This window comes from Tupaia chinensis, unplaced genomic scaffold, assembly GCF_000334495.1.
Source record: "Tupaia chinensis unplaced genomic scaffold, TupChi_1.0 Scaffold141724_1, whole genome shotgun sequence".
NCBI classification, from domain to species: domain Eukaryota; kingdom Metazoa; phylum Chordata; class Mammalia; order Scandentia; family Tupaiidae; genus Tupaia; species Tupaia belangeri.
This window is the reverse complement of record NW_006201581.1, coordinates 195013-221024: the sequence shown is the minus strand read 5'-3', so window position 1 is coordinate 221024 and position 26012 is coordinate 195013. Positions and strand designations below refer to the sequence as shown.

At 38.1% G+C, this 26012-nt stretch overlaps 1 protein-coding gene across 1 annotated transcript in view; it reads left to right on the top strand.

The window, feature by feature from the left end:
• Nucleotides 1–26012, top strand: part of USP16 (ubiquitin specific peptidase 16) — a 35266-nt gene that overhangs the window by 4569 nt on the left and 4685 nt on the right. The window contains exons 3-14 of the mRNA XM_006163266.3: nucleotides 7219–7501; nucleotides 8896–8999; nucleotides 9716–9903; nucleotides 10978–11073; nucleotides 12310–12440; nucleotides 12709–12796; nucleotides 14437–14515; nucleotides 16384–16475; nucleotides 16849–16905; nucleotides 19082–19258; nucleotides 21934–22597; nucleotides 24124–24218. Of these exons, the coding sequence (XP_006163328.1) occupies nucleotides 7219–7501; nucleotides 8896–8999; nucleotides 9716–9903; nucleotides 10978–11073; nucleotides 12310–12440; nucleotides 12709–12796; nucleotides 14437–14515; nucleotides 16384–16475; nucleotides 16849–16905; nucleotides 19082–19258; nucleotides 21934–22597; nucleotides 24124–24218 (2054 nt within the window). The remainder of the gene's footprint in view (nucleotides 1–7218; nucleotides 7502–8895; nucleotides 9000–9715; nucleotides 9904–10977; nucleotides 11074–12309; nucleotides 12441–12708; nucleotides 12797–14436; nucleotides 14516–16383; nucleotides 16476–16848; nucleotides 16906–19081; nucleotides 19259–21933; nucleotides 22598–24123; nucleotides 24219–26012) is intronic.

Sequence of the window (26012 nt, the reverse complement as noted above, 5' to 3'; positions counted from 1 at the left end):
GATCCCCTTCTACAAATCTTTTTTTTTTTGGAGAGGTTTTTGCTTTAGGGAGGGTGCGCTCGCCTGAAAGACAGACAGAAAGATAGAAAGTGAGAAATCACCCCCCGGGGGGATGGCCATGCCACAATCCCTTCTCCTCCCTTCTCCTCTCGGGACCTTGGGCATGCACACACACCCGCCCAGCATGAGTTTAAGCCACCAGGTCTGGGACTCGAACCACGGTAGACTACATGGGAGTCCAGCGACATAGCCATTACGCTAACTGCTGGTCCTGTACAAATCTTTTAATATGAAAGACAGTCATAAATATGATAAAGGACTATGATAAAATGGTCACATAAATTGAAGTGAATTTGTAGAGGGTTAGTGATTATATTTAGGGTTTCAAAAAAATTGCAAATTTGTACAAAACTTTCCTCATATAATTATCTCAGAAATTTCAAATATCAAACAAAATTTTAAGTTTACAGATTATTCCACAGGTTGTTTAGAGACATTCATTTTTGAAGTTTGAATAAAAGGTAAGTTTTGAGATGAACTGAAAAAAAATTTTTTGACCTCATATTCCTTCTTTGTTATTTGTTTTAATAGAACCTATGTGCAGACACATTAGAAAAGGATTGGAACAAGGTAATTTGAAAAAGGCTTTAATGAATGTGGAATAGAATGTTTGCCAAGACTGTAAGACGGACAATAAAATAAAAGATAAATCTGAAGAAGTAGTAGAAGAAAATCCTTCAATTTGGCTATGTCTTAAATGTGGCCATCAGGTATGCTTAGATTTTGATTAATATGAGATTTTAGAAAACTCTTCGAACATATTTTAGAAGATATTTGCCGCAATCCCTTCTCCTCCCTTCTCCTCTTGGGACCTTGGGCATGCACACACACCCGCCCAGCGTGAGTTTAAGCCACCAGGTCTGGGACTCAAACCGCGGTAGACTACATGGGAGTCCAGTGACATAGCCATTACGATGTACATATTTTAGAAGATATTTGCCGCAATCCCTTCTCCTCCCTTCTCCTCTCGGGACCTTGGGCATGCACACACAGTATGGGTGACTAGGATAACAGTTCCTTGGTCAGATGTAGGTCATGTTCTCTTAGGAACTGATTCTGAGACAGATTTGCAAATAGTTGGTTTATCAAGGAGTGTTTCCACCAACCAAACCAGTCAGAGAGTGAGGGCAAGCTGGATTACGTGGAGGGGAAAGTTGAATGAAAAGGATTTTGCAATAGGACCCAGCCAGTCCCACAGTAAACTGTGACCTTTCAGAAATGTCCAGAATTGAAGCAAGGCCATAGGTCTTTGTATCTGAGCATAGACCAGTCATTGAATGTGATCTGCTTTTGGAGATCTTAGGCAAGGCAGCTCCCTTACATAGAAAGTAATTTCTGGGACTGAGTGGACTGGGCTATGAGCTTTCAGCGGGCCACATTCTCAGCATCTGGGAGAACGTGTACATTGGTCTTGAAGGTTAAGGGAGTATCTGACTGGACCATCACAGCATTTGTATTATACCAGCTTACAGTGGCCATAGTACAAAAGGTTGGAGCCTCTCGGTCATTTTCTTAGTGGTAGCAAGTTGAGTTTACATGTTAGGAGATGGGGCTACTTGGCCATCCTCATATGAAGCTTCAAGATGCGGCAGTAGGTAGCCATATTTTTCAAGGTGAAAATTTTATTGAGATAATTGTAGATTCTCATGTATTTCCTTCTTTCTTTCTTTCTTTCTTTTTTTTTTTTTTTTTAAGATTTTTGCTTGGGGGGAGGGGGGGTTACCCAGGGTAGGGGATGTGTGCTTACCAGAGAGAGAGAGGGAGAGAGAGAGAGAGACAGACAGACAGTAGGAGGGAAAGTGAGAAATCACCCCTTCCAGGGGAGATCGCCACATCATAGTCCCTTCTTTTCCATTTTCCTCCTGGGAACGTGGGCATGAATGCCCATGCGCCCGGCCTGATTTTCAAGCCACCGGATCTGGAACTTGAACCGAGGCTGGCCATGTGAGACTCCAGTGATGTAACCACTACACCATCTGCTGGCCCACTCATGCAGTTTTTTTTTTTTTTTTTTCTTGAGAGGTTTTTGCTATAGAGTGTGTGTGCTCACCAGACAGAGAGAGACAGAGGGACAGAAAGCAAGAAATCACCCCCCATGGGGGATGGCCACGCCACAATCCCTTCTCTTTCATTCTCCTCTCTGGATCTTGGGCATGCATGCACATGTGCCTGGCGTGAGTTTAAGCCACCGGGTCCGGGACTCGAACCGCAGTTGACTATGTGGAGGTCCAGCGACATAGCCATTACGCTAACTGCTGGTCCCAACCCTCATGCAGTTCTAAGAAGGAATATAGAAATATCACTATATTCTTTGCCTAGTTTCTCCCAGTGGTTACATTTTATGAAACTAGTATAATATAAAAACCAGGTTGTTAACATTGACATAATCCACTAATCTCAGTTGGATTGCCCCAGTTTTACTTCTGTCTGTCCATTTGTATGTGTGTATTATGTTTTATACACTTCTGTCGCTTGTGTGTCCACCACCACAGTCAGGACACTGAATACTTTCAATATCACATGGATCATTTGTGTTACCTGTCTGTAATCATACCCTGCTCCCTACTGCCATCCCTTTCTTTAACTCCTAACAATCACTAATCTGTTCTTTTTTTAAAAAAAGAATAAAAAAAGAATTATTTAACTTTATTTTAATTTGACCAGAGTGGGAATGAGTAGGTGGGGGAATGAGAAAGCAAGCCACCAGGTTTGGAACTTGAACTGCATTTGGCTATGTGGGAATCCAGCTCCCTTAACCACCATGCCACCTGTTGGCTCCTCCCTTTAAAAAAAAATTTTTATTTTATTGAGAGGGGGCGAAATACTCTTGACAGGGTGTTGTCTACTGCAATCCACTTCCCCAGACCTTGAGCTAGTCAGGATCTTAGGCTCACTCACCAGGGTGGTTCAGCATGTTTACCCATGGTTGTCCATGTGACTTTCATTTCAGAAGTGTTGAATGAATGGAATCATATAGTATGCAACATTTTGGAATTGGCTTTTTTCTCTCATCTCAATCACCTGAGGATTTATCCAAGATGTATATATCAAGCTTTCTTTTTTATTGCCGAGCCATGTAGATGTATTTATTGCAGCCTATTTAACTGTTCAGCTATCTAGGCTGACACCATTTTTTTGGCAATTAGGAGTAAAGCTGCTATGAACATTAGTAAGTTTTTGTGTGAACATAATATTTCATTTTACTAGAATAAATGTTTAAAAGTGCACCTGCTGGATACCAGTAATTGAATGTTTAGTTTTTGTTCTTTTGTTGTTTTAACTTGTAGCAGGGAGTGTGCACTCACAGGAGAGGGTGGGTGGCAAGAAGGTGCTCCCCATGGGGAATGCTCATTCCAAAGTCTCTTCTCCATCTCTCCACCTTTTGGGATTTGGGGCGTGCATACACCTATACCTGGCATGTTTTTCAAGCCACTGGGTTTGGTTTGGGGCTTGAACTTCACAGTCTGCCATATGGAATCCAGCTCATGTAACTACCAGATTGTGGGCTGGCCCAAATGCTTAGTTTTTAAGAAAGCTGCCAAACTTTTCCAGAGTAGCAATATCATTTTATATTCTTACCAGCAGTGTATGATGATCCACTTTCTGTGCATCCTTGCCAGCATTTAGTATTGCCACAAAGTCGACTTTTAGTCATTGTGACAGGTATATAGTGGTATCTCACAGTGGTCAGACGAATAAAAAAGTATTTTAGAAAAATATGTATTACTCATTTGTGCTCGACTTTTTATAAATTGCCAGGAGGCACCTGCGCGTGCCAGGGGAGACAGAGACGGAGGGACGGCAAAAATACCTACCTGGGGGAATAGTCGTGCCACAATTCCTTCTTTTCAGTTTCCTCCTCATTGCAGGAGTTTGAGCATGCACGCACATGCACTGGATATGTTTTTCAGGCTGCTGGTTCCAGGTCTCAAAGCACACAGCTGACCAATAGGATCCAGCCACCTTAACCACCATGCCACCAGCTGACTCTAATGTTTTAATTAAAATCTCTTATTGTAACCTCTTAAATACATATTGTGAGCAAGAATATATTTTGCTATTTCAAATTTTCAAAGTACATTTTCTATTGTATGTTTTATTTGTTACTTTTTAAAAGAGATTTTTGCTACAAAGTGTATGTACTTATCAGAGAGACAAAGAAAGACAGAGAGACAGAAAGCAAGAAATTACCTCCCTAGTGGGGATGGCCATGCCACAGTCCTTTCTCCTCCATTCTCCTCTTGGGATTTTGGGCACGTAGCACATGAGCCCAGCCCAGCACCAGTTTTAAGCTACTGGGCCTGGAATTGGCCGAGTCCAGTGATGTAACCATTTTGCAATCTGTTGGTAGTTATTTGTTACCTTTTTAATTCATGAAGGTAAGATAGTGTCAATATTAACTGTTAATTTTCATTCCACTAGATACCTTTAGTACTGTTAACTGGTAAGTCATAAGACAACTCACCTCATCTTTTTTTTTTCTTTTCTTTTTTTTTCTTTTTTTATGCTATGGGCCACATGCTCTTGCCAGAGAGAAAGGGACACACAGAGAAAGAGAGAAAAAGTGTGAAAGTACTCCCTGGGAGGATGGCCACACCTCAATCACTTCTCCATTCTCTTGGGATTTGGTGTGCACACGCACATGTACCCAACATATTTTACAAGTCACTGGGTTCGGAACTTGAACGTGCAGTCAGCCAGGTGGAACCCAACTACCTTAACCATTGGGTGGCCCTCATCTCATTCTTTTTTTTTTTTTTTTTTTTGAGAGGTTTTCGCTATAGGGCGTGTGCACTCGCCAGACCGACAGAGAGAGACAGAAAGCGAGAAATCACCCCCCAGGGGGGATGGTCACGCTGCAGTCCCTTCTCCTCCATTCTCCTCTTGGGATTTTGGGCACGTACGCACACGCGCCTGGCATGAGTTCTAAGCCACTGGGTCCGGGATGCGAACCGCGTTCGACTACGTGGGAATCCAGTGACATAGCCATTATGCTAAGTGCTGGTTCCCTCATTCTTATATTTCAGATGATTTCAAATGATGTTACAATTTTCTAAATCAATGTCAAATTTCAATTCATTTTTTTCGGAATTAAATATTCAGTGGGATGAATTGAACTACTGATGTTAGATATCATAGTAAAAGGATTAGAAGCACTGATATATATTTCTCCTTAAAAGACCATATTTAGCTGCTGTTGAAACAGAACCAACTATTGTAGTATAGTAACCTGGTTAGTAACCTGCGTTAGTAACCTGGTTGAGACAGTTGAATAGTTAAGCTGTATCTCTTAGCCATGATCTGACTAGCTGGAGTCAGAAAATCTGGTCTTATTGTTTTGTTAATAAGCCTATACATCATTTAGGTGAAAATCTCCTATTTAGTTATTCAATTAATACTTACTGACCACCTCCCCATGTTAGATCTTTCAGTAATAGAAAGATGAATTATGTTGAGCCTTCAGTATTTATAGTCCAGGGGAATAAAAGCTATTAATAACTTTCAGAGTTAGGGGTCAACAGATAGCATGGTGGTTAAGGCACTGGACGCCTACATGGCCAATTGTGGTTCGCCTCTCAGACCTGGCAGCTCACTTTCTCACTTTCTTTTTCTGTTTCTCTATCTCTCTAGTGATTGCACATGCCTTATAGCAAATTAAATAATAATAATAAAGTTAAATAAGTAATTCTTTTCAAAATAACTTTAGTAGGTAATAAAGACTATCACTGGGAAATTTTAACAGGTATGCTATGACTTTGTATATAGGAAGGATATAGTATTTTCTTCTTTCTTTTTCCTTTTTTTAAAAATTTTGCCATAGGGCACGTGTGCTTGTTGGAGAGGGACAGAAAAAGTAAGAGAGAGGAAAATGAGAAAGCACCCCCTAGAGGCGATGGCTATGCTGCAGTTCCTCCCTATTCTCCTTTCAGGATTTTGGCCACACATGCACACATGCTTGGCATGTTACTCAAGCCACTGGGCCCCGTACTCAAACCATGTATTTGGCCATGTGGGATCCAGCTGCTTTAACCACCATGCCACCCAGGATACAGCGTATTCTCATCTGGGGACATAAGTATAAGCTTCTGTGAGGAGGTGGCTCTTGAGCAAGTTTCTGAAGAGTGAGTGTGATTTTGGCGGAAATGATGGTAAAGGATTCTAGGACAAATACAAGAAAATGAATAAAATTGTGTAATCATTAAAGTGTTAAGCTTTTTTTAGTTGGCAGCTTGATACGTGGACAGGAGAATATGGGAGTGAGTGCTGGAAAGGTAGGTGGGACCAGAGGGTATCACTTTTGTTCATTAGGAGTTTAGTTCTACTTCATAAATTTTGAATTGTATGTTAAGTTTTGTTTTAAGAACATTAAATGGGAAAAAAGAAATGCGCGTGAAGAAAGAGGCAGAAGGTAAACCATTTAGGAGGCTGAGAAGGAGTTCATACAGAACAAATGAGTGATTGCATTTACTTGGTTTAATTGAGAAAAGAATACACAAGTTGGAGAAGAGAGTATTATTTTCAGTTTTAACAAAATCCGTATTCTTTCTAGAGTCTTAAGATTTTTAAAATTGTAAGAATGGTAGAATTTTGGGGCTGGCAGGTGGCATGATGTTAAGGGCACTGGACTCCCACATGGCCAACCATAGTTTGAGTTCCAAACCTGGTGGCTTGCTTTCTCACTTTCTCTCTCTCTCACTCTATCCTTCTCTAGTCAAATTAAAATAAAGTTCAATTTATTTTTTTTGTGTGTTTTTAAAGAATTACTTTATTTAGGGAACAGCAGTTGACATAATGGCTATGTCACTGGACTCTCATGTAGTCAAGCACGGTTTGAGTCCTGGACTCAGTGGCTTAAACTCACACCAGGCGCGTGTATGTGCGTGCCCAAGATCCCGAGAGGAGAATGGAGGAAAAGGGATTGTGGCGTGGCCATTCCCCTGAGGGGTGATTTCTCACTTTCTATCTTTCTGTCTCTCTGTCTCTCTGTCTTTCTGGTGAGCGCACACACCCTATAGCTAAAACATCTTCAAAAATAAAATGACTTTATTTAACTTTGTTTATCTATCTATTTTAATTTTACCAGAGAGGGACAGAATGAGAGAGAAAGAGAAAGAGAGGGAGAGGGAAAGCGAGAAAGCAAGGCACCAGATCTGACAGAACCTATGTGCAGACACATTAGAAAAGGATTGGAACAAGGTAATTTGAAAAAGGCTTTAATGAATGTGGAATGGAATGTTTGCCAAGACTGTAAGACGGACAATAAAATAAAAGATAAATCTGAAGAAGTAGTAGAAGAAAATCCTTCAATTTGGCTATGTCTTAAATGTGGCCATCAGGGTTGTGGCAGAAACTCTCAGGAGCAGCATGCCTTGAAGCACTATGAGACACCAAGATCAGAACTTCACTGTCTGGTTCTTAATTTGGACAACTGGAGTGTATGGTGAGTTTTAATTCCTGTACTTATTAAGTGCAAATTATTTTTTTTTTAAATTTTATTTATTCATTTATTTATTTTAATTTGACCAGACACACACACACACACACACACACACACACACACACAGATAAAGCGAGAAAGCAAGCCACCAGGTCTGGGACTTAAACTGTGGTCGACCATGTGGGAGTGTCTGGTGACTTAAAACTCATACCAGGGGACCAGCAGGTGGTGCAGTAGCTATGTTGCTGGACTCCCATGTAGTCGATCGCAGTTTGAGTCCCAGAACTGGTGGCTTAAACTCATGCCAGATGTGTGTGTGTGTGCATGTCCAAGATCCTGAGAGGAGAATGAAGGAGAAGGGATTGCACCATGGCCATCCCCCCGGGGGGTGATTTCTTGCTTTCTGACTCTCTGCCTCTCTCTTTCTGGCGAGCACACATGCCCTATAGCAAAAACCTTTCAAAAAACCCCAAAAAACAAAAAAACCTCACACTGGGCATGTTTGTGTGCATGCCCAAGATCTCAAGAGGAGAATGTAAGAGAAGGAATTGCTGCATGGCCATCCCCCTGGGTGGGGATGATTTCTCGCTTTCTGTTTCTCCGTCTCTCTGGCGAGCACATGTTCCCTATAGCAAAAATCTCTCTTACAAAGAAAAGAAAAGGCTTTCAAATTTAATGTTATAACCGGTCCAGTAAATATTTAGAATCTATTTTTTTTTTTTGGAGAGGTTTTCGCTATAGGGCGCATGCGCTCTCCAGACAGAGAGAGACAGACAGAAAGCGAGAAATCACCCCCCAGGGGGGATGGTCACGCCACAATCCCTTCTCCTCCATTCTCCTCTCGGGATCTTGGGCACTCACGCACACGCGCCTGGCGTGAGTTTTAAGCCACCAGGTCCGGGACGCGAACCGTGGTCGACTACGTGGGAGTCCAGCAACATAGCCATTATGCTAACTGCTGGTTTCCAATATTTAGAATCTTTCATAATATTTATATGTAGCCATATTCTGACTAACTTGTTAATAATAAAGCAGAAAGACAGAAAGAGACAGAGAGATAGAAAGCAAGAAATCACTCCCTAGGGGGAATGGCCATGCTGCAATCCCTTCTCCATTTTCCTCTCAGGATCTTGGGCATGTGTGTACATGCACCTGGCGAGAGTTTAAGTCACAGAGTCCGGGACTCAAACTGTGGTTGACTACATGGGAATCCAGCGACATAGCCATTATACCATCTGCTGGTCCCAGCATAGCCTTTATTTGTTTGTTTGTTTCAGTTTCTTTAACAGAATAATTTGGTGGTTGCATACTTTGGGTTCCAAGAATTGTAATTTGTCTCACCATTTTTTTGTTATTGGTGTGTCATTTTTTTGTGTGTGTGATCTTTTGGAACACAGGTGTTATATATGTGATGATGAGGTCCAGTATTGTAGTTCCAATCGATTGGGTCAGGTGGTTGATTACGTTAGAAAGCAAGCTGGTGTTACAGCTTCAAAACCAGGTAAAATGTTTCTTAATATATACTATAATGTTGATTTAAGTGTCTGCAAATAGTTAGATATATTTATTATATCACCTACCATTGCATTCAAGTAATATTAGCTATGGTTGATTTCATATCATGAGACTATTTTTCATTCCTAATGAAAGTATACACAGTTGTAAGGTGTTAGAAGGGATGTTAGAAATGGTCTACTCAGATGTGCTGAAAGGTCTGCACCTAAGGTATAGTAAGCCCTGTTCCTGTAACCTTGGCTGGTGCATACTTACAGACCTGCTTTATACCGTACATCCTTTGGTCCCTTTTATAATAGCAAGATTTCAGTCTGTCTGCTGGGATGATTTAAAAGTAAAGTATTTGCAAGACTTCTAATGGTCAAAGTTTGTCCATGTAATCAAATTAATTAGGCCGTCATACAGCATTTGCTTTAAGCTTGTTCCTTATTGCTACACTCACAAGTATCTTTGTCAGTACCAGAACTGTGTGTTCTTTACTTCAAGGTTGGTTTTTGACCCACAGAATTCACTTAAAAATTTATTTCAAGTTCACATTCCTTGATTATTTTATACTCTTAATTTCACAAGGTTAGATAACATTTAAAATCAAATAGGTGTCAGATAATGACAGTAGTTTAAAAGATCTCAAATTCTAGTACTCTGCATTTGGTATGGCTGTATTACACATTTTGTGAAATCTTTTCTTCTTTTTTTTTAAAGCAGAGAGAGAAAATGGGAACATTGAACTTGAAAATAAAAAACTAGAAAAAGAGAGTAAAAATGAACAAGAGAAAGAAAAAAAGGAAAACATGACTAAAGAAAATCAACCCATGAATTCTACTTCCCAGATAACTGTGAAAGGACTTAGTAATTTGGGGAATACATGTTTCTTCAATGCAGTTATGCAGGTACCAGTGTCAGTCTTTTTCCTTGATAAAACACCTAGTCTTTTCTTCATAGACTCTGTTACTGACATTGTTGAACTTTTCCCCCTAAGTAATTTATTTGCGTATTTTCAAAGAAAATGCAAGGAAATATGTACTGCATGGCAGTAAAACATGGTAAGAACTGGTGGCAATGGGATTTAAATCAAACATGGCCTCACCCGTATTGAGCTTGCACTTAGATGGGAGAAACACAGAATAACCTAGTAAAGAAACATATATAGTTGACCCTGAACAACATGGGAGTTAGGGGCACAGAACCCTGCCCATTGCCTTTTTGTACACACGCAGTTGAAAATCTGCATGTAACTTTTGACTCTTTCAAAACCTAACCTTAATGATAATGTAAACAATGATTAACAAATTTTTTAATTATAAGTATTATGTATTCTTACAATAAAGTGAGCTAGAGAAAGAAAATCATAAAAGTGCATTTATTGAAAATAATCTTGGGACCAGCAGTTAGTGTAATGGCTATGTCACTGGACTCCCATGTAGTCAACCGCGGTTCGAGTCCCAGACCTGGTGGCTTAAAACTCACACCAGGTGTGTGTGTGTGCATGCCAAAGATCCCAAGAGGAGAATGAAGGAGAAGGGATTGTGGCGAGGCCATCCCCTCTGGGGGGTGATTTCTTGTTTTCTGTCTCTCTCCGTCTGTCTGGCGAGCGCATGTACCGTATAGCACAAACCCCTAAATTAAAAAAAAATAAAAGAGAGAAAATAATCTATAAGTGAACGCACACAGTTCAAACCTATGTTGTTCACATAGGAAGCAGTGGTGAGAGAATTGTTGTGGGGCAAGGGTACGTAGTTCCAGTAGGGTGGGGGGAGAATGCTCCTCTGGCATGATGACAGTCTTTATGAGCTGAGCAGAATGGTGTGAAGAGCATGCCATAACTTTGCATTTCCCAAGTCAGTACAGTGAAGATTTCAGCATCAGTTGTGATTTTATGTTTTGGTAGAATATATACTTAAGAAATATGTGAACGAATTGATTTAACTTTACATGATTGTCTTTTTTTTCATCCTACATTCCAGAACTTGTCACAAACACCAGTGCTTAGAGAACTACTAAAAGAAGTGAAAATGTCTGGAACAATTGTAAAAATTGAACCACCTGATTTGGCACTAACAGTATGTACTTCAAATTTTCTATTATAATCAGTAACTTTTTGTGAATATGTATTCTTAATACTTTTTAGAGAATTGACAATTTTATCTTCTATTTGTTTTACTTTGGCCTAGCAAATTAAACATTTCAAGGGTAATAGGAATTATAAGGAACATTTACATCCTTTTGCTATATGTATGTCTTATTTTTCTGTGTTCCAGTGTCTGACTTCCCTTTTGGGAATGTTGTCGCTATTTGTGAAGCCCTAAGCCTGCACTGTTATTTTTAACATCTTTCAAGGTGACTTAACAGCTGTGCGGCCAAATGAATTTTGCCTTATCCATTTTTATTCTTTACATTTTGCTTTTGCTCTTTTCAGTTCTTAGGTAGTAAGTTTTTAATAATCTAAAATAAAAGTAGTAGAGCTGAATTCTTCAGAAGGCTGTCTATGACTGGAGAGTTTCTGTACATTTTAATGTACATTAAAATTTTTTTTTTTCTTTTTTTGGAGAAGTTTTTGCTATAGGGCGTGTGCGCTCACCAGAAAGACAGAGAGACAGAGAGATAGAAAGTGAGAAATCACCCCCCGGGGGGATGGCCATGCCGCAATCCCTTCTCCTCCATTCTCCTTTCGGGATCTTGGGCACGCACTCACATGCGCCCGGAGTGTTTTAAGCCACCAGGTCCGGGACGTGAACTGCGGTCGACTACGTGGGAGTCCAGCAACATAGCCATTACGCTAACTGCTGGTCCCATGTACATTTAAAATTTTAAGGTAGAGCAGCTCTATGAGGAAATTGGCAGCATATGGAGGTCTACAAAACATTTATGGAAAAACGTGTATTATGAAAAACAATGCATGGATTTAAAGATTTTCTCTTTTTTTTTTTTTTTTCCCTGTCATAGGGCATGTGCGCTTGCCAGAGAGGGAGACAGAGAAAGAGAGAAAGTGAGATATCACTCCCCAGAGGGCATGGCCACACTGCAGTCCTTTCTCTTCCATTCTGTTCTTGGGACTTTGGGCTCATATGCACATGTACCCTGGCATGTTCTTAGACCACTGGGTTCAGGACCTTAACCACACAGTCGGCCTTGTGGGATATAGCTGCCTTAACTACCACATTGCTGGCTGGCTCAAAATTTACTCATATTTTAATTCTAGTTTTCCATGTTGTCTTGTATGTTAACTAGATACATTTTTGTAGAGTAAATGATTCCAAACTTTGACTGAAGAAAGTCATTTTTATTCTCATGTACAGGAACCCTTAGAAATAAACCTTGAACCTCCAGGTCCTCTTACTTTAGCCATGAGCCAGTTTCTTAATGAGATGCAAGAGACCAAAAAGGGAGTTGTGACACCTAAAGAACTCTTTGCTCAGGTCTGTAAAAAGTGAGTATCCACTTTAATTGTGCTTTTAGTGCATCAGTAACATGCTGAGAAATAATACCAAAAATGAATTGCATCAGAGTCATTTCAGTTAAGAAGATGTACTTTATAGACATCCTTTTATGTGTGCCACGGATATCATTAGGCTAAACAGAAATTTTGAGAAACTAGAACACCCTTGAGATTTGGAATGTGGTCTTCAGATTTTGTAAAAATTGTTTCATATTTTAGTAGACTTACAGTTGTTTATTTTGTTTTTGTTTTTCTGTAGAGCAGTGCGCTTTAAAGGCTATCAGCAGCAAGACAGCCAGGAGCTGCTTCGCTATTTACTGGATGGGATGAGAGCAGAAGAACACCAAGTTAGCATATTATGACCATCGTGTTTTATAATTCATCTTCATGCACCTGTCCTGATACTTTAAGGGCAATTATAGCAGCTCGAGAGAGAATTTGAGGCCACTGTACTTTTAGTTGTTTTCCACACCAAGCTTTTCAACCAATCTAGAGAATTTCAAGAGTCTCTTTTTCATGGTGCTTTAGTTTACTGGATATTTATAACATTATTGTTCTTTAAGAGTTGACTTGTACTAGCCTCTACCAGGAGAGCTGCAGGTGTTTCTCCCCAGACAGTTCCCAGTTGCAGCACACCCTTAACTCATTTTTTTTACCCATTAAAAAACAAAAAAAGTTGCAAGAGGGTGTGTGCACTTACCAGAGACGGGGAGAGGGGTAGTGAGAAAGTATCCTCTGTGAGGAATGATCATGCACAATTCCCTTCTCCTGCTCTCCCTCCTTTTGGGACCTTGTGTACACGTACACACACACCTGACATACTTCTCAACCTGCTGGGTCTGGGTCTCAGACTTCATGGTTGGCCAGATTCTGTAAATTTATCTGTTTTAGGGATCTAGCCACCTTAACCACCACACCACGGGCTGACTCCAGTACACCCTTGCTTTTACTCTGAGTGAGATTAAATGTGGTTTCTTGAATCTTGGAAGTATTTTCATTTTGTAAGAATCAGGGTGGCTATTTGTTGCATTTACATTTTTTTTGTTTATTTCCAGGATATAAAATAATTTATTTAGGGATGTGAATATAATTAACAATAGTGCAGGTTGGGTATCCCTTATCTGAAGTGATTGGGACCAGAAGTATTTGGATTTGGGATTTTTTTGGGACCTTTGGAATATCTGTATATACATAATGAGATACCATGGGGATAAGACCCCTGTCTAAATGTGAAACTTATGTTTCATATATACCTTATACACATAGCCTGAAGGTAGTTTTATGCAGTATTTTCACATAGCAGCATTTTGACTGTGACCTGTCACATAATCAGGTGTGGAAATATCCATTTGTAGCATTATGTTGATTTCCAAAATATTTCAGATTCTGGAACATTTTGGATTTTGGATTTTCTACCTATAACAATGCTAGAGATAATATTGAATATTTGTTTTGTACACTTTGCCAAGCACAGCTTTCAATATTTTATATGAATCATCTTAGTTTTCACAACAGTTCTAAGAGGTAGATATTGTTATTATTTTCTTACTCCAAAGATTCTGAAACTAGTTTGTAGAGAAGTTCATTCCTAGTTCAAGGTCACACAGTAAATGTTTTGAAGCTGGGCTTTGAGCACCGGGGTCCATTTTTAAAGCTCTCTTATAACCACTCTGCTTCTAAGATAAGATATTCCAGTATCTTTCTGAATGTGTGCATGTCCTGAAAAACTTTGGTTTGAGTAGGTGTGAGGTCTTCAAATGCTAAGGTAGTACCTTTATTCAGGGTTGAGTGGCTTCTTTATAGGCATATTTCTTTTTAGCTCCTAGAATTAATTTTGAAAATGTAATTTGGGAAATAATTTTCACTGCAGTAAGTCTGGGGAGCTACATCTCAATCACTTTCTTGACTTAATTAGATATTTTCTAAGAAAAATAATTATAAAATCTAAAATTTAATAGTATATATATATCCATTTTATTACTTTTAGAGAGTGAGTAAAGGAATTCTTAAAGCATTTGGTAATTCTACTGAAAAATTGGATGAAGAACTAAAAAATAAAGTTAAAGGTAATGTCTGACTTTTCAAACTAAAACACTGTAGTTGAATTCCTCTGTACCTTGGGACAAGGTCTCTGGCACGTGTATTTCAAATCCACAATTATTAACTTATAATTTCTCTTTATCACCACTGATATTTAAAAGTTACTGAGTACTCCAAAGGTGAATATTTTAGAAAAATTTAACCCATGGTATATTTCTTTTATGCATTTTTACAGTGAAATTTATAAAGATAGTGCTAAGGCAACATCACAGTTTTATTTTTCAAAAACTTCGAGTTATAATTAATAGAAATAGTTGAATTACACTTATTAGTGCATTGTCAAGAGCTGGTTTATTAATCTGGGGCCATCTTAGTTCTTATTGTTGGATAGTGTGTAAAAATGTAGGACAGATCTATCCAGTAGAACCTCTGATAATGGAACTCCTCTATGAGGAGTTCATAAAAAGTGGGTTGAAAGCATAAATTTATTGTGGTGCAAAAAGTCCATGCATAATTTTTTTATAATACTTTTCTTTCCATGAGCTTTCTGAAGATGCCTGGTATATTTGCACTGTCATATACCCCAGCCACTAGCACTTGAAATGAGACTGGTGAAACTGAGGAATTAAATTTTTATGTTTGTTTAATTTAAATTAAATTTAAATGGCCACAAGTGAGTAAGGGCTACTGTATTGTAAAGCACAGGTTCAAATCAACTCATAGTAACCCTTGGCCTCCTCCTTGGTGCCATTTAGAGCCTGACCACTCAGAATCCAGTCTGCCAACATTGTCATAAAAGTATGTGTCTGCATAAATGGATGCCTAGCATTTGAGTAATGCTTATAAATATCACATATTTGGAAAATAGGGTAACCACGTAGTAAAATTATATCACCTTATATTAAAATTACAAGATTATTTCTTGGAACATAAAAAAAAAAAAAGAAGGGGGACTTCTTTTTAGATATTTATCACATTGCCAAAGAGAAACAGAGAGAGAGAAAGAAATCACCTCCTCTAGGCAGGATGGCCATGCTGCAATCCCTTCTCCATTCTCTTCCTGAGAGTTTGGGCATGCACACAAATGTGCCCAACATGATTTTCAATCTGCCAGGTCCGGGACTTGAATGTGGTCGGTTATGTGGGAGTCCAGCTCCCTTAACCACCGTGTTACTAGCTGACTCCATAAAAGGAAGACTTTGTCTGGAACATTTTTCTGAGTGTTTTTTTTTTTTTTTTATGAATTACTTTTATTCATTTATTTATTATTATCTAATTTTGGCCAGAGAGAGAATGGGTAAGAACATTTTTCTGAGTGTAGGTCTGGGACTTGAACCACAGTCGGTTATGTGGGAGTCCAGCTCCCTTAACCACCGTGTTACTAGCTGACTCCATAAAAGGAAGACTTTGTCTGGAACATTTTTCTGAGTGTTTTTTTTTTTTTTTTTAATAGGAATTCATTTGTAGAGTTCACAAAGCAGTTAATATGCATTTACTCTTCAAATTTGTCACTAGGGTATCTTTTATCAGTACTAAATGGTAGAATGTTAGAACTAGAACTGGGGAGCTAGAATATCATTTCGCCTAGTCCGATCTACTAACTTTACTGGAAACAGTGATAGCAAATCTCACTGACCTGTACAGTCTGTTTCCCACTGACTAGATCTTGGATAAGAACTTGTTTTTCCCTTTACTTATAGAAGATGACTGTATTATGCTCAGAGGTAGAGTAAATGTTGCTGACTTTTACAACCTAAAAGTAAAATTATGGTAATTAAGAATAGAGAAAAATGGGATAGCAAATTAAAAATAAAATTTTAGAGTTAGATATGTAAGTAAGTAGTTTTAACTTTTCTTAATTATATAAAGTTCATAAGCATTTTTTTTCTTTTAGATTATGAAAAGAAAAAATCAATACCAAGTTTTGTGGACCGCATCTTTGGTGGTGAACTGACTAGTACGATCATGTGTGATGAATGCAGGACTGTGAGTAGATACAGTGCGGGCTGGAGTGGGTCATTAATATTCAGAACACCATTTATCAGTTATTTCTTTCAAAAACATTCTGTGTCTAACATCATAGGATGTTATTTGTTGAGCTTTCCAAATGTACATGGCTCTTTGCTAGAAATAACAGCACTCCTTAAATTTTGCAAAAGTTAGTTTAACATTTTAATTTATTTTCCTTATCTTGAAGTATTCAACATTGTGTACTTTATCATTACAAATTTTCTTAAGCCTTGTTTGTTTTAAAATTTACCACCCATAGCCCTTACCTCAGGGTGGAGAGAACCTTAGTAGTAATGATTAAAGTGAATTTTTTTCCTTCTTTTCACATTTTCTTTTTTGGTTGATTAAGGTCTCCTTGGTTCATGAATCTTTCCTTGACTTGTCTCTCCCAGTTTTAGATGATCAGGTAAGACTTTTGAGTTTCATTTTATAAAGGTAGTTTTTTTTTCCCCTCTGTTAGTTTCTTGGGGAGGTACCTGGTCACTTTTTTCAGTTTTGTACATTACTAGCCTATGGAGAAGTTTTTCTTAATCTATTTTTGCTAGAATAATTTTGGCGATTTGAATAAAATCTAGGGAAAATACTTTTTTCTGTTCTTTCTTTCTTCTTCTTCTTTTTTTTTTTTTTTTAAATTTGCTACAGGGCACATGTATGTGCTGGAGAGAGAGAGAGAGAGAGAGAAATCACCACTGAGGGGGAGGCCATGACCCAATCTCTTCTTTATTTTTGTCTCAGGATTTTTGCATAAGTGTCCAGTATGTTTTTCTTTTTTTTTAGGTATTTGAAATGGGCAAGTTTATTTCAAAGAGCAACAAAACTCTCATTTTATATATATATATAAATAATGAGACAGAAAGGGAGAAATCATCCCCCTAGGAGGGCTATCCAGGCCACAATCCCTTCTCTTCTCTTGGGATGTTGGGCACGTATGCACACATGCCTGGCATGAGTTTAAGCCACTGGGTCCGGGACTTGAACTGTGGTCAACTACATGTGAGTCCAGTGATATAGCCATTACGCCAACTGCTGGTCCCTCTCATAATATTTTTAATACTGGTTTTTAATTTGGTTGCCCAGTGTGGGCCACCAAAGCCAACAGGGCCAGGACTCTCAACAAACAGCCAGCCATGTGGTATCTAGTACCTTAACTATTCCACCTGCTGACCTGGGAAAATACTTTTTTTTTTTTTTTTCTTATATACATTGTCACATTGTTTAGCTTACAAAGTGAATATTTCAATATGTGAACATTTCTCCCCAGTCCAGTTGATCGAAATATCTTCAACAGATAACACCACACCTCCCCATCCTATAATGCTCTACCTCTGTATCCCTCCTCCAAATGTCCTTCCCCAGGCCCCCCTCCTCCACACACACCACATCTGACATTCACACCCATCATCTCTTGTGTTTGGATACCTTTTAGTCAATCAGTTTCAGTCATAGGAAAAGTACTTCTTAAAAAAAGGATAATATGTTTAGAATTCTTTGGTTGGTTTATAAATAGAGCAGTATTTTCCTCATATTAAAATCAGTATATATTACTATTAACCACAAATCTGTTGTAATTTTAAATTTATAAATATTAGCTACTGATTATTATCTTAGTTTTTTTTTAAAGAATTATCTTAACTTTATTTATCATTATTATTTTCCAGATTGATCAGAGAGAGACAGAGAGAGAGGGAGAGAGAGAAAAAGTGAGAAAGCAAGCCACCCACCAGGTCTGGGACTTGACCCGGTTGGCTATGTAAGAATCCAGCATCTTTAACCACCACCCCACCTGCTGGCCCCTTAGGTTTTAAATCTTTTTAGAGAGATTTTTGCATTTAGAGGGCATGTGAGTTCACCAGAGAGACAGAAAGCAAGAAATCACTCCCCAGGGGGAATAGCCATGCTGCAGCCCCTTCTCCATTCTCCTCTCCGGATCTAGGGCATGCATGCATACACATCTGTGTGAGTCCCAAGCCTCCGGGTCTGGAACTTGAACAAACCATGGTCAACTACATGGGAGTCCAGTGATACAACCATTATGCCATCTGTGGGTTTCAAGTATTATCTTAGTTTAAAGCTGTATTAAAGAGCATGTTATGAATATTGGATAAGTCATTATTTAACTTTGTATGAATTAGGTATCTGTTACTTAAGGTCCCACCAAACTTAATTTTTTTCTCTTTCTCTCAAACTTATCCCTTACATGCAAAGAAAAAAAAGAATAAAAGGAATGCCTGTGATATGATATATAAATCACTTATAAACAGAAAGTACATTTAAAATTGGCATATTTATTATATAATTTGATATAGTATGTATCTAATAAAGTTTATTAGATTTCTTCTTTTACTACTTGCATATGATGTTGCCTTTTTGCTATTTGGTTTATTTGCTTTGTTTTCCAATATGTAAGAGATTGTTTTCTAGTATTTGAGATAAATGAATTTTGTTCTGTATACATTTTCAAATATCGTGGAAAAGAAAACTAATAAATATGGGGATAGAAAGATTTTTAGGTAACATGAAGTCTTTCATTAAATGGTAGTTGTAAATTTTGGTTTTGACTCATATTTTCTCTATATTTTAAGAGTGGTAAGAAAAGTATAAATGATAAAAATCTGAAAAAGACGATGGAGGATGAAAATAAAGACAGTGAGGAAGAAAAAGATAATGACAGTTATATAAAAGAGAGAAATGACATTCCTTCAGGACCCAGTAAGCACTTACAGAAAAAAGCAAAGAAGCAAGCCAAAAAGCAAGCCAAGGTGGGTAATTATGAGGGAAATCATGCTTTTCTGTTTTTTTAAAATAATTATTTTATTCCACTTTATTTATTTACTTATTTATTTAGATTTTTTTTTTTTTTTTTTTTTTTTTTTTGTTGGGGGTGTTTTTTTTTTTTTTTTTTTTTTTTTGCTTTTGTGGAGAGGTTTTTGCTATAGGGCGCATGCACTTGCCAGACAGACAGAGAGAGAGAGAGGCAGAAAGCGAGAAATCAGCCCCCAGGGAGGATGGCCACGCCACAATCCATTCTCCTCCATTCTTTTCTCAGGATCTTGGGCACGCACGCACACGTGCCCAGCATGAGTTTAAGCCACCGAGACTAGGACACAAACCGCGGTCGACTACATGGGAGTGCAGTGACATAACCATTACGCTAACTGCTGGTCCCTTATTTATTTAGATTTGACAAGACCACACCACCTGCCGGTCCAGAAAATCCTGCTTTTCTAACTTTCTGTTGTAAACTACTAATTTTGTTGTCTTGATGACATTGGTAGACATGTAATTTTATATACAAGACCTGCATTTGCCAATTACAGAATTAGCTTTTTAAGTATTCTCTATAGGGAAATTGCTTTGAATGTCTGTGAAGAAAGTGTCATTTTTCTAATACTGCATTACAGTGATACCTATTTTAAATAAGCTTAGTTTATTTAATTTTTTAAAAAATTGCCACAGGATACAGGTACTAGCCAGAGACAGAGAGAGAGAGAGAGAGAGAGAGAGAAATCACCCCTCAGTGGGGAATGGTCATGCCACAGTTCTTTCTCCATCTTGTCAAGATTTTGGTCATGTGTGTACAAATGCCTTGTGTACTTTCTAAACCACTGGGACTGAGATTTGAACTATGTTCAGCCATGTGGGATCCAGCTCCCTTAATAACCACTAGAATATGGGGCTGGTTGGCAGTGCAGTTTTATTTTGCATTTATTTTACTATAAATGAGGTTAAACATATTTTTTATGGATCAGAGTTACTTGTGTTTCCTTTGCTTTGAAGTATTTAGCTTATATGTTTATCTTATATTTTTAATGAGTTACTCTTTTTTTTTTTTTTTAATGAAACAGTCAGGAAATGTTTACGTTGTTTCCTGTGTACTAGTGTTCATCATTTCTGATATTTACAGATTAGCCTTATAGGGACTGTCCTTTCTGTTACAGTCAGATCAGAAGTGCTAACCTCTGATGAGGATGTGTATAGTGTTCTCAGCTCGGCCGGGCCGGGCTGAGGCGTTTATCATACTGGGTAAAGTCTCAGCAGTCTAGATGATGTATAGCAATTGAATGTGTAAACAATACTAATAAAGAAGAAAAGATGAGAAAGAAATGCTAACTCCTTTGGGTCTCTAGGCATTCCAGTAATAGGAATTTTTATGAAATGGCTATTTATAAAAATAATTAGAAAACAGGCTATTTGGAAATAGGCTGCAAGTGGCAAAAAAACATGATTTTAAGAGGAAAAGGCTTTTTACTGTCCACTATACATACATGTGGCTTCCTTGCTCCTGGTAACTTTGGGCCCCTTTTTTTTCCCCCCCTTAGAATGCTTTTGTCTGTTCCTCTTACTGAAAGCAGTATTGTCCTTGTGCATTCTTGAGTTTTTAGTTCATTTTTTGGTCTCCTTAATGAAACTTTGATTCAATAATTATAGCTCATATCTCTTTTTGTTTGTTATGTTTGTGGTCAGATCCCCACATGGTTTCATGCTTGGCTGTCTGGGTTTAGCTCCTGGTATTCTGTGTGGATCACCTCTTTTAGAACAGAGACCACATTGTTACTTCCCTAGTGTGACTGCTTTCATTTATTTATTTATTTTTCATTTATTTAATTTTTTTTTAGAGAGATTTTTGCTGTGTAGGCTGTGTGTACTCGCTGGAGAGACAGAGAGAGAGACAGAGAAACAGTTAAATGAGAAATCACACCCCAGGGGCATGGCATGCAATCCCTTCTCTTTCATTCTCAGGATTTTGGGCAGGCATGTCCATGTGCCCAACATGAGTTTTAAGCCACTAGGTCTGGGACTTGCATCACAGCGATTATAACCATTACACTGTCTGCTGGCCCCATGACAGCTTTTATTATGATTTGTATTTCTAACTTCACTTAAAAAACTTCAAAAAAGCAGTGTGCTTTAAAGGCTATCAGTAGCAAGACAGCCAGGAGCTGCTTCGTTATTTACTGGATGGGATGAGAGCAGAAGAACACCAAAGAGTGAGTAAAGGAATTCTTAAAGCATTTGGTAATTCTACTGAAAAATTGGGTGAAGAACTAAAAAATAAAGTTAAAGATTATGAAAAGAAAAAATCGGTCTCTGTCTCTCTTTGTCTGTCTGGCGAGCGCACGCGCCCTATAGCAAAAACCTCTCAAAAAAATATAATAAAATAAAAATAAAAAACTTCTTTATAATTTATTTGAGTTCTGATACTAAACGAATTCTTAGGATCAGATTCTGAGAGTGAGATTTTCCTTATGAAATTATTTTTGATTGATAAGCAACAAAACTTGAGGAGGTATATGTGAGCTCTTCCTTTCTCTTGTCCTGTCTTTTTCTGTTGCTCCATAATGACAGTTATATAAAAGAGAGAAATGACATTCCTTCAGGACCCAGTAAGCACTTACAGAAAAAAGCGAAGAAGCAAGCCAAAAAGCAAGCCAAGAGCCAACGAAGGCAACAAAAAATTCAAGGAAAAGTTCTTCACTTAAATGATATCTATACCATTGACCATCCTGAAAATAATAAATGTGAAGCTGAAATGTCACTTCAGGGGGAAGTGGATATTAAATCTGACCATATTTCAAAAGAAGAAGTTATACATGAGGAATATTGTGTTAGTCAGAAAGATTTGGATGGCCAAGAAAAAGTGATAGAAATTGTAACTGACAATCAAAAATCTACAGAGGAAGTTGATATAAGAAATATGAACATGGACAATGATCTGGAGGCTTTAGCATCTTCTCCTATAGAATGTACCAGGAATTTAAATGGTGCCTACCTGAATGAAGGGAGCAGTGGAGAAGTGGACATTACCAGCGGTTTCAAAAACCTCAGCTTGAATGCCACTCTTCAGCCTGAGGAAATAAATATAGAGATTCTGAGTGACAGTCATAGTCCTGGGACAACAGTATATGAGGTTGTAAATGAAGATCCAGAAACTGCTTTCTGTACTCTTGCAAACAGGGAAGCGTTCAGTACTGATGAGTGTTCCATCCAACACTGTTTATATCAGTTCACCCGCAATGAGAAGCTTCGAGATGCAAATAAGCTGCTTTGTGAAGTATGTACACGGAGACAGTATAATGGATCAAAGACCAACATTAAAGGTATTTGCATTCTCTTCCTATAAGTATAATTGATATTTAGGGAGCACGTTTTGTAGAGTATTCCTGTTGTAGTTATATCAGGATTTGTGTGGCATGAATAAGTGCCCTCTTCAATGGAAATATTTTAAGAGAACGGTGGAAGTAGCTGAGCTTTATTGAAGTGGCTAGTACTCTGCACGTCCTAGTAGCAGTTTAAGAGGGACAGTTTGCTCCCTGAAACCTCTCCTTGTATTCCGATCATCCCATTGGAAGGGACCAGTACAGCTTCCTGACAGTTGGTGGCTATTTTTTTTGCATTTTCAGTTCCCCATCAGCATTTGCGACAGCCCTCATCTCCCTTACACCAGGAGCCATGCTTGATTTTATTGGTGTACTAATGTAACATGCCCTATGCAAGGTACTGAGAGGATAGTGTTTTCTTTATTGTTTTTAAGAATTATTTTAACTTTCTTACTATATTATTATTACTATTATTATTATTATTATTTTCTAAATTGACCAAGGTGAGATGGAGTGAGAAAGTAAGCCACTAGGTCCAGGACTTGAACCACAGTTGGCCATATGGGAGTCTGGCACCTTTATCTATCATACCACTAGTCAGCCTGAGGATAGTGTTTTCTTATGGTTTCCCTCAAATTTGTAGCAGAAAGATACTGATAATTTGTCCTCGCTTTTTTTCTTTTTCTTTTTTCTTTTTGAGTTTGGGTAAGTGGGATATGGAGGAGCTGAGCCATGGATTCCAGAGTTAGTTTTATTTTGTTTTTTAATTTCTGGAGGGCGTGTGTGCTTTCCAGAGAGACAGAGACAGACAGAAGGAAGAAAAACTCTCCCACTACTGGGACTTAGTCATACTGCGATCCCTTTTCCATCCTATCTAGATCTTGGACGCGCACACACAGATGTACCTTGAGTGTCCTTCAAGCCACCAGGGCTGAGATCTGAAGTGCTGTCAGCCCTATGGGTTCTGGTTCCCTTAACCACTGTGCTATAGGACTGGCCTGGATCCTGAAAGCTTTTAATAAAATTACTCAAACATTTTAAAAATTTGTTTACTCACAAGCAGATAGAAAATATAAGTTGTATTCAGTTCTGTTTGCTTTAGAGCAGGCCCTGGGCCACACTTGACTTGTTGCTTGTTTTGTTGTGGTCTCAGAGCTGAGAAATGTTCTTATAGATGGACATTTGGAAATGATTTCATGATAGCACTAACTATGAACCCCAGTTAACTGAAACGTTATGTCTGTAACCCCCAAACCCATTCTCAGAGTGCAGTTGCATCCAGTTATTAATAATATTTTTATTTCATTAATAGAAATTTGTGGAAAACTTTCTCTCATGTATAAATATGTACAAAGTCCTTAATTTTGTCTCTTGGTTCACAAAGAGTAAACTAGTTATTACCTGGTCTTTTACAGAAAACCCTTTTGCTGACCCTTGCAATAAGTGTTTGAGATAATTTTATAGCATCCGAATGCTCTCAAGGTCTAGAATGATTTTCACACTGCTAAAATGTCTTCATTCTTTAGGTGAAAAGAAGCATATTTACACCAATGCCAAGAAGCAGATGTTAATTTCTCTTGCTCCTCCTGTTCTCACTCTTCATTTAAAGAGATTTCAGCAGGTACCCTATGTTTGTTACCCAAAATTGTTTTAAATATGTAATACCTGTTTTATTTGTTATTACTCAACATATTACTATATTTCTTTGGTTTTCTTTTATTTATTAATTTTAACTTTAAAGAAGTAGGAAGGTTGGGGCCAGCAGGTGGTGTTGTGGTAAAGGTACTGGACTCCCCACATGGTGACCATGGTTCGGAACTGAACCTGGCAGCTTGAAAGTCATGCCAGGCGTGTGTACATGCGTGTCCAGAATCCCAGGAAAAAAGTGGAAGAGAGGGATTTGTGGTGCAGACTCTCCGAGGGGGTTTTCACTCGCCCTCTGTCTGTCTCCAGCGAGCATAGTGCGCCATGGCAGAAAACTAAATGAAAAAAAGGTTAAAAACATATGGATAATCTACTTATAGATCTTTGAGGAACCTCCATATTGTTCTCCACAGTGGCCGAATCAGTTTACATTCCCACCAACAGTGTAGGAGAGTTCCCTTTTCACCACATCCCCACCAGTACTTATCACTTTAATCTTTAATAATCTGAAAAAAAAAAAAGAAAAAACTATTGGATGATGATGATCGGGATTTTAATGTCTTTGTATTGACTGATATGAATGGTATTCCTTCTGGAAAAAGAAATGTAGTATGTGATTCAATGTAATATAAACAAGATTTTGATAATAATTTAAAAAAAAGAAATGAAAACTAAAAAAAAATTTGGATGAGACAAAGATGTATATCTAAGTAGAGGAGAAATTAGACACATTTCTTCCTTAGATTTACTAGAATTCATGTTTCTCCTCTTGGTAAAGTTAACATCTGACTCTAATATTGATTTCAGCTTTAAAACAAAATGATCAGTTTACTGCTAAATCTCACACTTAGGAATACTAGTGATGTTTTCTATGTTTTATGTTGTATCTTGTTTTTGCTGACCTTGGATAAAAAGACATTGATTTTTATCATTTTGGTGATTTCAGTCTAATCTTTTCTGGAAGATTTTTGCTATAAACAGTACAGTTTTGAATTTTATTTCCAAATTCCAAAAATACCTTTAGGATCTTTAGAATATTTTCTCTCTTAATGGTTATTATTGGCTTGACTAATTCGATGAGTTTTTATTGACAATTCATTAAATTTGGTTAGAGAGGGAGACTGAGAGTGGATTTCACTGAAAAGTATTCTGCTTTTGCCAAGTTTTAACCATTCAAATCTGGTATAATCTGGCTTTTCTATTATACTTGGATAAAGTAGAAAGACTGAGAATTTTCTCATGGGAGCAACTTTTTTAATGTGCACTGGGTGCATGTATGTATGCCCTTATGTATGGTATATTGTTCATTAAAAAATATGAAACAACTTGGATTCAAATTGTGACCCCAGGAATAGACTCTCCTATGAAGTATGAAGGAGGGATAGGTGTTAGTGTTCTTTGGCCATCAGAAGGGACCTAGTTTACTTGGGACCAGCAGTTAGTCTAATGGCTATGTTGCTAGACTCTCATGTAGTTGACTGCAGTTCGAGTCCCAGATCCGGTGACTTAAAACTCATGCCGGGCACATGTACGTGCGTGCCCAAAATCCCGAGAGGAGAAGGGATTGCGGCATGGCCATCCCTCCTGGGGGGTAATTTCTCGCTTTCTATCTTTCTGTCTCTCTCTGTCTGTCTGGCGAGCGCACGCGCCCTATAGCAAAAACCTCTCAAAAAAAAAATTAAATAAATAATTAATGAAATGAAAGGGACTGTAGTTTACTCAGTGAACCCAATTCTCCAGGAAAAACTCAATCGATTATTCTTCTCTTTTA